The sequence below is a fragment of the Triplophysa rosa genome, linkage group LG8 (genome assembly GCF_024868665.1).
Source record: "Triplophysa rosa linkage group LG8, Trosa_1v2, whole genome shotgun sequence".
Lineage (NCBI taxonomy): Eukaryota > Metazoa > Chordata > Actinopteri > Cypriniformes > Nemacheilidae > Triplophysa > Triplophysa rosa.
This window is the reverse complement of record NC_079897.1, coordinates 15643745-15656771: the sequence shown is the minus strand read 5'-3', so window position 1 is coordinate 15656771 and position 13027 is coordinate 15643745. Positions and strand designations below refer to the sequence as shown.

The 13027-nt window shown below is 35.8% G+C and overlaps 2 protein-coding genes across 3 annotated transcripts; both read left to right on the top strand.

Moving 5' to 3' along the window:
* Positions 1-358: 358 nt before the first annotated feature.
* On the top strand, positions 359-2131 carry si:ch211-120k19.1 (uncharacterized protein LOC563199 homolog). Of its 2 annotated transcripts, XM_057340695.1 has the most exons (6): positions 359-465; positions 718-785; positions 900-1344; positions 1457-1527; positions 1631-1660; positions 1744-2131. In XM_057340695.1, exons 2-6 carry the CDS (start codon positions 783-785, stop codon positions 1861-1863), a joined length of 669 nt encoding a protein of 222 aa, XP_057196678.1. In that variant the 5' UTR covers positions 359-465; positions 718-782; the 3' UTR covers positions 1864-2131. The 2 variants fall into 2 exon arrangements, with proteins under 2 accessions (XP_057196678.1, XP_057196679.1); XM_057340696.1 differs by lacking the exon at positions 359-465 and having other exon boundaries at positions 657-785.
* Positions 2132-5862: 3731 nt separating this feature from the next.
* rpl18 (ribosomal protein L18) lies at positions 5863-9899 on the top strand. The gene is made up of 7 exons (XM_057339971.1): positions 5863-5904; positions 6607-6693; positions 6813-6920; positions 7386-7484; positions 8074-8197; positions 8730-8799; positions 9757-9899. Exons 1-7 carry the CDS (start codon positions 5902-5904, stop codon positions 9830-9832), a joined length of 567 nt encoding a protein of 188 aa, XP_057195954.1. The 5' UTR covers positions 5863-5901; the 3' UTR covers positions 9833-9899.
* Positions 9900-13027: the final 3128 nt, after the last annotated feature.

Sequence of the window (13027 nt, the reverse complement as noted above, 5' to 3'; positions counted from 1 at the left end):
AATATAACCATAAACAACATTACAACAACAGAAAATGTAGAATGTGAAATAAGTAAAATACAATTCATATATACAAATTTGTATTGTATTGTATTGTATTAATAAATACATAACGAAAAGAAATGAAATACTTCGCAAGTCGCTTTGTATGAAAATGTCCAACAAAGACTCTATTATTGGGTCAGAATTTTATTAATCTCATATAACACACACAGACACAGCTATTGGTCATAATACTTACTGTTCATGTTATATGGTCCATTATCATGACAGCTCTGTGGTAATATAAACCAGGGGGGCGTGTAAAAAGTCTTCACTATATTTAGTGCAGCTACACACATGTGCCTGTGTTGCAGCTCGTGTTCTGAGTTTTGAAGGACTTCTGCTTTCAGACTGGATTTAGAGTGTGTAAATAAGTGGATGTGGTAACTAATGCAACAATGTTCTTCTGCTGAGTTAAAAAAGGTATGATTTTTTATTATTTTATATTAAGGTTGTCTTTGTTTTACCCATTCATAACAATTGCATTTCACCAGTAAATAAGTCTTTTCTTCCTGCATAACCTGTTCTCAGCATGTGTTCTTTTCTCACATTCTTGCACTTACTGATAAACGGAATCATAAACGCTCTCATTCTCTCTCTCAGTAGAACTTTGTACCAAAGACAAATCGTTCTGATTGGTCCATGTTTGACCAATAAGCTTTCTTTGTTTTAAAGGATCAAACAAAGGTAACCAAAAGAGTGAACCTTGTGATTTGTCATTTCTAACACAGCTACTGTACATGGTGAGTCAAACAATGTTTTTCTTTTTACCCTTTATAGCTGCAGGTTGGATAAATAAATAAACATGATATAAATGTTCACTAAAATTTCTTGACCTTTGTTGATTTCTTTTACAGTTTGGGCCAGCAGTCATGAATAGAGCATGGATTATGTTCAAGTCCCATCCATATATATCTAATGTTGTGGGATACACAGCACTGTTTGCCACAGCTGACCTCATTCAGCAAAGCATGATGGGAGAAACATTGGAAACCGGGACTATGCACAAGCAAGACGGAGTGGGACAGAATACATCAATTAAGAGATTACCTGTGCCCGAAGATGCAGATACACAAAATATGAACTTGTATAACCCAAAAGTAAGTCAGCGTCATGGCATTGACTGGACTCAGACTGCTCGGGTGGCGCTGGTTGGGTTCTGTTTCCATGCCAACTTAAATTACCATTGGTTACGAGCATTAGAGAAGATGTTTCCAGGGGGAGGGACCAAAAAAATATTGATTAAAGTGGGTTTGGACCAACTAATTGCCGCACCTACAACGATAAGTGCTTTTTACATTGGTGAGACTAAGGATTTTTGCATTTTTTCATGAACATATGTTTTATATTAACACAATCAAACTAAAAATAATAAGCAGACATTGTTTTTAACAAAGCATTTGTTGCATTTTAGGGTTGAGCACTTTAGAGGGTGCAGAAGATCCTCTTGAAGACTGGAGAGATAAATTTTGGACCTCTTATAAGGCAAGGAATGGTGTAAACAGCAGCTAATAAATCTGTTTTTTTTTAGAGGTCTGAAATTATTATTTGACAAATAAATAAATATATTCTTTGTTCCTCTGTCTAGACTGGAGTGGTTTACTGGTCTACAATGCAGGTAGGGCTATATCAATCCATTCATCTGACCATTTTCCAAGATATTTTCTAAAGTTTCCTTGTTTTTTATTCTCTACAACTCAGGCTGTGAATTTCTCCCTGGTCCCACCTGTAGCTCGTACTGTCTATGTTGGAGGGGCTGCTCTTATCTGGACTGTGTTTCTGTGTCACTTCAGACAGCAGAAGAGTAACTCACTGAGCTAGTCTTTATTCAGACATTTAAATTATTAAAATGTAGATTACAATGGCAGCAGAGATAGATTGTATGTTGTTTTTAGACAACCATCTAAGGGGCATGCTGGTTGATATGACCATGGTTACATTTGTTACCAGTATCACTGACATATTACTGTAAGCCTATATTTCCTATAGGCCCTTTAAGTAGTATCTGGTTATAATCCGAATAAAAGTATATTTTAACTCAGACCTCATATTTCTCTAATATTTCTCTTTCCTAAATGTATTATGGGTCTTTATTTATGGAGCCAGAATTATGACAAAACAATCTGAATTTGAATTTCGTAAATCTGAATTATTGACAAGTGTTTTTTAACAAAACTGAATATTATATGGGAGTTAAAATAGTTTTGAATTAGATTTTGATTTTGAATTTTTTTACTTGAATATTGAACATTTGAAATTTAACACAATTGCTTTTTTTTAAGGCAGAGTTTTATAGGCATGCATTTTCAAACAACATATTTTTTGCTCTGAATTCTTAGATTGCAAATATCCAGTTTTTTTTTAAATACAGCCTCACATTTTCAAGATGAAGAAGAAATTCGGAACATCAAATTCAATTTTCTAAAATTCAAAACGCAGAAATTCAGATCTTACAGAAAGTAGGTCAGAGGTCGTCCACAGGGAAGAGTAGAAGATCTCGGAAAAGTCAAACGGAGCGCTTTGGCCACAATGGCCAGTTATTTGTTCTTATTATCCAATCAAACTCCAAACATGCTGTTTTGGAGAGTGGAACTTCTTACATTGTAATAAAAAGGATTTACATTTTTCAAATTGTGACCACGCCCACAAGACTACACGGGTTGATCGTTTGTTGTTGCTGCAGCATAGCCAAGCTCATACCGCTGCAATCTAGGCAGCTGCCCGGGATGTGTGCGCTCACTGCCTGCGTTTTTGCCTGCTATGCCTCCACTGTTTGCGCTCACTCCCAGCGTTTGCTGTTGGTGCTTTTACCCACAGTGTGCTTAGTGCACGCTCGCTGCTAGCTGCCCCACTATGCGCGCTGGCTTCAAGCGTTTGTGGGTGCATATACATTTAATATACTAGACATGTACTGTATACAATTTTTATAAAGAACGTTTGTGGGTCCTGCAAAGTCAATGACGTACGTGGCACGCTGCAATAAAAGTTATGCATAACATTTAATGCTACAATAGAGAGAAAATGAATAAACTATGTAAGCTACAGACTGCATTTAGACTGAAATAAAAACTTTAGCCAAAGAATAGACAAGAGTACTATTACACACTATTTTTTATTAAAGGAATTTTTTTGTCAGTGCAGCCAGCATGCCAGTCGTAAACATTAATCATGTTTAATCAAATCTTATTTTCACTATATTATGAATGGAATTTGATCATAATGGCTGACAATGCCCCAGTTGTGCTCAGTAGTTGTTCATATTGGGCAGATATCTGTTCACAGCTAAAGACTGAACACAGACAAACAATGAGATAGAGAAATGAGGAGAAAAATATAAACGCTATTGTTGTGTTATTTCTACAGTATGTACATTTTTTAAATGACAACGACTGCAGTTTTAAAGTACTTTTATTCATTTATTTATATGAAGTACAAGTAGCAATGAGGTACAATTAAAACAAAAAGATTTTCATTTAGCAAACGAACACACCTCCATCTTAAGCTAAATATAGCCTACTTTGTCAACGCAAAATAAAAAAGCTATCAGTTTATGCGTTTTAGTGAATACAGTCTAAATGAAATAAAAATAAACACATTTTCTATCTACTATACAGTAGCCTGCAAAACGAACGCAGCAAAATGCACCTGGATATTAAGGTATGGCGTTTTCAGTCATATATTACTCAACATATTATTTATAGTTAACTATATCCACAACAAACTTACATTATATCCTGAGGAATAAATGCTCTCTTGTTATCATTATCAAAATGTTTAATCTGCATGAAACAGAAAGTGCATAACCATACAAAAACACGAACATCATGGTTGCTTTACTGACAAAACGGGATTATAACATAGATCGATAGATTTGTTGGTTCAGAAGAACGTCCAGTCGTTGAATGTGTGGTGTAGTGGTCTGGCACAGCAGTTAGGTGTGTGCTCCTTTCTGACTGACAAAGACTGGAATCGGCTCTGGTCATAAGAAAAAATCTTTACGTGTGTTGTGTCCAGATTGTTTCAGCTGGTCGTTAAATGTGTCCTGGATCAAAGTTATAGCATTTCAATACTATTACACACTTTTTTTTTATTACAAAAGTTATTTGAGTCTGTAGCTTACATAGTTTATTCATTTTCTCTCTATTGTAGCATTAAATGTTATACATAACTTTTATTGCAGCGTGCCACTTACGTCATTGATTTTGCAGGACCCACAAACGTTCTTTATAAAAATTGTATACATGTCTTATATATTAAATGTATATGCACCCACAAACGCTCGAAGCCAGCGCGCATAGTGGGGCAGCTAGCAGCGAGCGTGCACTAAGCACACTGTGGGTAAAAGCACCAACAGCAAACGCTGGGAGTGAGCGCAAACAGTGGAGGCATAGCAGGCAAAAACGCAGGCAGTGAGCGCACACATCCCGGGCAGCTGCCTAGATTGCAGCGGTATGAGCTTGGCTATGCTGCAGCAACAACAAACGATCAACCCGTGTAGTCTTGTGGGCGTGGTCACAATTTGAAACATGTAAATCCTTTTTATTACAATGTAAGAAGTTCCACTCTCCAAAACAGCATGTTTGGAGTTGGATTGGATAATAAGAACAAATAACTGGCCATTGTGGCCAAAGCGCTCCGTTTGACTTTTCCGAGATCTTCTACTCTTCCCTGTGGACGACCTCTGACCTACTTTCTGTATGATCTGAATTTCTGCGTTTTGAATTTTAGAAAATTGAATTTGATGTTCCGAATTTCTTCTTCATCTTGAAAACGTGAGGCTGTATTAAAAAAAAACGGGATATTTGCAATCTAAGAATTCAGAGCAAAAAATATGTTGTTTGAAAATGCATGCCTATAAAACTCTGCCTTAAAAAAAATCAATTGTGTTAAATTTCAAATGTTCAATATTCAAGTAAAAAAATTCAAATTCGAAATCAAAATCTAATTCAAAACTATTTTAACTCCCATATAATATTCAGTTTTGTTAAAAAACACTTGTCAATAATTCAGATTTACGAAATTCAAATTCAGATTGTTTTGTCATATTTCTGGCTCCATATTTATTCAGGTGTAAACTATATACAAATATAAAACATTAGTGCAGTCACTGTCTTGTCTAGTGGAAATAATACTTATTAAATACATAAATAAAATGTAGTATTGTATATATGTGTTTCAGTACAGTTGCAACAGATCATCTAACTGGTGAATGATTTTTCTAAAGAACTGTGAATAAAACACAGCACATGCACCTATAACAATTTCTATTAAATCGTGTTAAACTTTAAACACATGTGTCTATAAACATGTAGTATTAATAAACTTACTTGAGATACTTCGCCCTAAAAACTTCTTATGTCAATGGAATTTGGATGCCATGCCTCCTTATGTCAATTTAATAAAATATGTCCTTCAGTTAATTTTGTAATATTAATTAGTCATTTTAAATATATCATCAATTATTGTATTGTAATTATTATAACAGATAAGCGTAAGATAGTTCACTCATTCTAGAATGGGTTGTGAGCCCCGTAAGTAAAAATTTTCCACATGAATAATAATAACAATAATAACCATGCATTTTGGTTTAGAAGGCGTTGCATTCCACAATATCTCGACTCTTTCTCGATTAGTAAAAACAAAGGTATATTTGCGGCAACTATATAATGACACCTCACTCCCTTATACATAATCACCGTACTGTACACAAGTTCAACAGCTTTGAAACGTATTAGTTGATACTCTTTAGACCAATCAGCGCACGCTATTGTAGTCACATGACTCAAAATAGCCACTTGGGTAATCTCGCTATACCTCTTCTCGCGAGCTTTCCTTTTCCCTTTTCACTCTGAGTCCAAGATGGTAGGTAGCTTGCCTTTCATATGGAATCTTCCCGTCTCTAAAATCTACCGCCATCTGCAATTAAACACGTTTTTATTTAGCCACAAATGGTGTTAAGAAGCATCACACAGCCTTACGTGTGGAAAAATACGAGTATTGTAATGGGTTTTGCTTATATCGACTTAATAAATCCGGGCTAATGCACATCGGGCCTCTGAACCGATACATTCAGTCATGTGTCGTGTGGGAAACAAGTTAACGTGTTTGTAAATTACGCTGTTATAGTGTTTACTAATCTGTATACCAATATATAGTGTAAAACGGGTACTCATTTCTTAGTCTTCGTCTAAGGAGAAGGTAGAGCATGAGAACAGGCTCGTGTTGGCTAAACTAGCATTCGTTCGGGGTTTAGATGTATTGAGTTCTGAGCCACATGTGTTGCATTTAATTCATTTATTACCGCAAAGTTGTGAACGGTCACAACGTCTTTAAAATATGCAATTTAACCTAACGTTGCCATTTTACAGTTAGCAATGGCTACTGTGTGTAATTTCTGCCGGCATGTACGAATAAGTAACGCAAGTTACACTTCACCTTTACGAACACGTATCATATTTGCATGTAACACAGTCGTATAATCTGTTAAAGGAACTAACTTGCTGTGACATTCGGTTTGCTGTATTGTTGTTGTATGCCGTATTGATGATTGTGTGTGTATTTTAGGGAGTTGACATCAGACACAACAAGGACCGCAAGGTTCACAGGAAGGAGCCCAAAAGTGAGGATATTTACCTCAGGCTCCTGGTCAAGGTATGAACCATAGTGTTTTTCGTCGGGCTCCTTTTAAGACAAAGCTCTTCGTTCATAATTCTCATTACTGTGTTAAATTACCAAAAATGTGTAATGTTGCTTGCCATTCTGTGTTGTAGTTGTACAGATTCTTGGCTCGTCGTTCTGATGCTCCCTTCAACAAGGTCATTCTTCGAAGACTCTTTATGAGCAAGAGCAACCGCCCACCTCTGGCCCTGTCCCGACTGGTGAGTCCAAACCTCAACATGCAGAAGTAAAAGTAATGTCCAATTTTGACATCATCTTCCTTGACTTGACAAAAACTTGCACACAATGCACAAAGCTTACCGAGTTAAAGGCCAGTGGGCCAGTGGGCCAGTGGCTATTATTACAGGACATCGCAACTCATCATATCTTATGTTTAGTAATAGAATAAAACTCATATTCTCTAATACTCTGTAAAAATTGTATTTTGTGAATCTCTTGTCTCCATTTCGTACCATACACCTCATGTTTTGATGGTTTATATTCTGAAGGGTCATTATGAAAGCAAATATTGTTCAAATTCACCTCAGGACATCACTTTTGGCCACTAATGTACATCTAGCTTTGTGCCTGTTTTTGTGTAGTTTTCTCAGAAGCATGAAGTTAACATTCTTTGACTTTGCATGTGACACACAGTGATAACGACTCAATGTTTCTTTGCCCTGTAGATCAGAAAGATGAAGCTTCCAGGCCGTGAAAACCTGACCGCTGTTGTTGTGGGAACCATTACTGATGATGTCAGAATTCACAATATTCCTAAACTGAAGGTAAGAGCAGAGATGGAAGCAGTTTTTTATTAATATGCCCATGTTTAGTGTTTAAGCTGTTATAAAGGCTCGTTTCAGACTAATTCTGTACTTTGTATATCTTAGGTAATTTTCTGTTTGCAAAATGTGTAACAATAGTTGTTGTCAAATGGCATGCATGTTTGTCCCCGAAAAGTGATGCGTTCATAAAATGGATAGTCTTAATTGTCCCCACAGGTAGTTAAACCTTTTAAATGACCAATGCATGCTGACTTCAAGGTTGTCCACTTTGTGAAAATGTATCAGGCTGACAGTACTGTAAATGCAATGTTACTGATTGGAATTATAATTAATACCAGTACAAATGACTTGTTTGACAACAACACATGACAATTTTCTGAAATGGAAAAGAAAAGGTCTTTTGTGCAGATGTCACGTTTTCTCAAATAAACAAACCTATGAAATTTGTGTAAAATATGGATGAGGTTATTGATTTTTAAACCGGTCTTGAGTCGCCTGTCTTTTGTAGAGAGAACTCCACAAATGTCTCATTGTTTGTTTCCTGGTATTTTGAATGTTAAAGCTCTCTGTTTCCTGTCTGTTGTCACAGGTGTGTGCTCTCAAGGTGACTGCTCGTGCTCGCACCAGGATCTTGAAAGCTGGTGGACAGATCTTGACATTTGACCAGCTGGCCCTCACTGCCCCTAGAGGACAGGGCACTGTTCTGCTGTCAGGTGAGTTTGCGTGAAGTGAGGATGTGTACCTCTTATAAACACTTTGTAAAGCATTTAATTTTCTTTTGACTAAGGTGCTGTAAGTGATTATGGCTGTCTTGTTTACTTCTGCCACAGAATTAGTCTTTCATTACTTTAACCATAAATGCTCTCCCCAAATGCATCAGCAACTCTTGCATGCAAAATGATGGGCTGACAAAGAGCAGGTCTGATTGGCTAAAAAGGGCAGGTTGCTGCCATTGACCTCACCAAAATGTTCAATTTAGTCTAAATATTTTATGGTTTTTGTGTCCATGGCTTTTTTCATACATTTATATTTATGCATTTGGCGAAGGCTTTTATCCAAATCAACTTGCATTCGTTGTGTACATTTATCGGTATTCTGTGCATATTTCTGTGTTCTCTGGAATAGTACACGTGACCTTTTGCATTCTTAATGTAATGCTGTACCAGTTGAGCTCTAGCAAGACTACAGGAAGCTAATTGTTTAAATGGAGTAGGTTTAATCTGGAAGTACATGTTTTTTGTGCAGGACCCCGTAAGGCCAGAGAGGTGTACAGGCATTTTGGAAAAGCTCCTGGAACCCCCCACAGCCACAGCAAGTAAGAAATCAGCACATTCTTTTATTTCCAGTTATACTGAGTAGGGTTGGGCGGCGTTATTGATGCGCGTCTGGCATGAGCTGCGCAGAGACATATCATTTTTATACAGCTCGAGCTTCAGGCGTGTGTCATCTGTACAGCACGAGCTACAAAGTGATTGATTGTATTTAGAGATGCACTGATTGCAATTTTCTTGGCCGATTCCGGTTTCCAATTTTTGAAACCTGCAGATTCCGATTTTTGCTGATTTTTCTATCCAAAAACTATAATTGACAGAATATATAAAACCATATTTACTTCAATGCACATTTTTTCACAAATTTTATTTTCATAAGATAAATGTTTGAACATTACAATTTCCCTAAATGCAGTTCTCAAAGCTGCATTAAATTACAGGATCTTCTCTCGCCTAAACAGCTCATAAATTGAAGAACTCTGTGAATGAAAAGTATAAATAATAAAATATAACTAAACATGTCACTTAATTGACCTTCTTATCTTTTGCACGCATCTTACAAAAACTATGGATAAAATAGTACTTCAACTTTATTCTTGTCTGGCAGGTCAATCAGTGCACCTCTAATTGTAATGTTATTTCGATGTTATATTGAGTAAAAAAGTTATGAAGTGAGGCTCGTCTTCTTTATACAACGCGAGCTGTGCAGACAGCGTGTTCTTTATACAATGCGGGTTGCACAGACACGCATCTACTTAATACAACGTGGGCTGCGCAGAATCAAGTCTTGTGCATCCTCTTTATACAGCGCGAGCTCCACAGTTGTAAAGTCAAGCCAGTCTGATCTGAACAGTGTGTGCGAGCTTAAATGCCCCCTAGCCTTGTTCATATTTGTTTACAACGAGATTTGCAGCCCATCGGCCCAACCCTAATACTGAGCTTAAAGCTGTTTGTTAAGATGTTATTTGTATTTTAACTATATCTCTTTTTCTCTATCATAGGCCCTATGTGCGTTCCAAAGGCAGAAAGTTCGAGCGTGCCCGTGGTCGCAGGGCCAGCCGAGGCTACAAGAACTAAATGTCTATCTTTGTTTTGTATTCATAATTACAATGCAAATAAAGATTGGATAATATGTTGGACAGAATATGTTCCTGTGTTGCTTTATGGTCTCAGTCTGTACAGTGAAGTAATCATATACTGCCTTTAAATTTGTAAAAAAAAAAAAAGACAAACAAAAATGTTTATTTGCTTAAATTCCAGTGCTTAGTCTGTTACTGCAGAACTGTCACCTAACACACGTACATGAAGACTTCACCACATCAAGTGGAAAATTCAACCCAGTGTAAATGTGTATTGTTGACAGATGCAGGTACATGTGCGTCTGTATATAGTTCCAATACAGTTTCAGAAGTAATCTAACTCAAAGATCACTATGTCTTGTGATTGAGTCAAGTTAAAAGAAGTTGACGTCAGGGGAAAATAAAGCACCATTTATTCACCTTAAAATTTTCAGTTTCAAATTTAAGACTCGAAATGATTTTTTTAGCTTTTCAATGTGTGTAGGTTTGTTTTCTGATAAATGTGCATATGTTCAGTCAGGGTGGGCAGACAGCACCCTTTGCTTGTGAAATTTTTTTACTCTACTAGTTATACTCTCTCACCAATTTAATCACATGTTGTGGTGTGACCTAAAGGCAAATTTGAAGGAACTGATTTTTTATGTAGTTATAATCTTTTAAAGCGGGTTCATGAGAAATGCTTTGCATGCATGAAAGTATACAATTCAAAATGATAGAATATATGATATTGTCGCCGTCCTGAAATATTTCTGAAATTGCAGTTTTTCAGTAAATGGAAAAAAGCTACTCTTGATTGCATACTGTGTTGTCAAAGTTGACAAGACCTTTTATTACTTTTTAATGGTTATAAGCGAAACCCAGTGACGAACATAAATGGCGACTAATTATGATTTATGGCAAGAACAAAAAGATGGAGAATTTGCTTTTTTAAAAATATTGGATCAATTTCTTGTTTACAAATAATTAAAGGCATTTAGTAAAGTTAACCAATACATTTATTTTATGCACAAAATTTAAAGCAGTTTTGTTACGATTCGTCATTAACTCCACAAGATTTTTGTTAAATGTCAACAATTAAAATTCTTAATGCCATTTAATCCAGAGACTTAAAGGATGACCATGCAAATATTGAAACAAACATCACAACTGAAATGTGTACTATATGGAAACACAATACTTGGCAGGTAGTTAAAGAAACATTGTTATTGGTGAGTAAACACTTTTCAGCAAGTGACTGCCTTTGATCTGTAAGTCTGTGGTTTGTATTTCCAGTACACACACAGGACAAACAATATGCCGTTTCAACCACACATGATGTAAAGACAAAAAGAGGTATATTAATTTCTAAATTTCCACCTTCATTTAAATTTCTGTACTCTAAATATGGTTGATGTCAGGTTCTCATGCAATGTAAAGGCCACAGAGAAATATTAAAGTCCCATTAATTCAGGGTGTAGCACAAATGTTACTCAAGATGTAAAAGGCGGTATAATGTCAGCAGACATTGCGTTCACAGTCGCACACGCACATAAGTAATAGTTATCTATTCATCTATTTATGTAACACCCTGTTTTCATCCAGTTTTGAATTGTTTCAACAGAGAAACGATTTGTGTGGTTAAAAGTTTTGACTGAGACTCAGTTCCGTCCCACTGCTGAGTTTCATGGAACTTTGACCATTCAAATGAATAAGCTGAATAACAAATTCCTATTCTTAACATATTGCGTTCTGAATAAAATGTGTTCATGGGTTTTTAAGCAGCAAGTGGTCAGACAAGAAAGGTTGGACGTGCTGAAATGTCTATACTTTTCATGATCTTCAATGCTTTCTGTTCTATAATCCTTTTCATATTTGCATATAAACACATAAAATTATTGACATAGGGATGATTAACAAAGGATTATTACTTTAAAGTTATTATATATATATATATATATATATATATATATGGCATTTGTTGTAAAAACATTTTTTTTATTTAAATTAAAAATCTTGTCTACTACTATTATTCTTCCATTAGTACTACATTTTATAGTTTTGAATTTTTTGTAAACGGGAGAAAATAGTAATAATAAGTAGGTGCATTTGGTCTCTTTAATGCGTTAACTGAAACTAAGTGAAAGCTAGGAATATTACACTAACATTTAATTATAAAAAATATTAATAGTAAAACAATCATCCATTAACACTATTTTTAAGAGAAAAGATGTTTGTCACACAAAAATACACTGACTGATAGGGTCAGTAGGAAAGGAATAAATGATAACTCAAAATCTCTCTAGCTAGCAAAATCTGTTAATATGTTCCATCTTCTCTACTATCTGCATGCATATAATATTCCCACTCATGATCAACTCTTTTCCACACGAGGGGCTCTTCTTTACGTCTTCCCCACCTTTCTTGTTATTCAAATCAGCTGTACCAGCCGCACGCTGTGTGAAGGAAAGACCCCATCATAGCCGCCCGCCCCCTCTGGTTTGAGGTCAGGGGCCAGAGTGAAAGTAAATTACAATTCACAGTTTATCTGTCTCAGATTTGGAGTCAAGCTATTAGGATGTTTGTATTGGTTTTATGAGGGCTTATAAAATCAAATAGCACACAGGATATAAAGAAGGAAGATCTGAAGATCTGTGGTTATCCTCCCATACCTTGCAGTACCTTCTGAAGACATGCAACATTATTCCTTTCCCACGAATATACTTTTGCATATTCTGCCAGCTTACTATTTCCAGTTAGTTCATTCACAGTAACAGTCACAGTGGCCCCAAAAATAAACATGGGGACATTATATATTTTAGCCAAGACAATACAATACATAATATGGTATTCAAAAGTAGTTGGACACTTTTTGGTGGACAGACTTAACTGTTGTAAGTGTTTGATACTCAGTCAATGTTCTCAGTTCTAGTGGACCCACATAAAAATATTTTATAAAAATGCACACTGTAAAAAAATCCAGTTAAAAAAGGTCAACTCCGGCAACTGGAGCACCAGAAAAAACTTTTTTTTTTTAAGTATTTTGCAAAGTAAAATTACACCCAACTTTTTGCAGTTTATTCCTGTAATATTTTTTTTACCGCATTGCAAAGATACGTGAAAATTCTGTATAATTCTGTAAAATGACAGTTTTTTAACAAAAATACTTGCTTATGTAAAACCAACACAATCTCACGGCAAAAACATAACTATTTTA

Coding starts and splice junctions, on each gene's coding strand:
- si:ch211-120k19.1 (XM_057340695.1), top strand. Junction 1,345..1,456: donor GATAAGTGCTTTTTACATTG/GTGAGACTAAGG, acceptor GTTGCATTTTAG/GGTTGAGCACTTTAGAGGGT. Junction 1,661..1,743: donor TTTACTGGTCTACAATGCAG/GTAGGGCTATAT, acceptor TCTACAACTCAG/GCTGTGAATTTCTCCCTGGT.
- rpl18 (XM_057339971.1), top strand. Junction 6,921..7,385: donor CTCTGGCCCTGTCCCGACTG/GTGAGTCCAAAC, acceptor TTTGCCCTGTAG/ATCAGAAAGATGAAGCTTCC. Junction 8,800..9,756: donor ACCCCCCACAGCCACAGCAA/GTAAGAAATCAG, acceptor TCTCTATCATAG/GCCCTATGTGCGTTCCAAAG.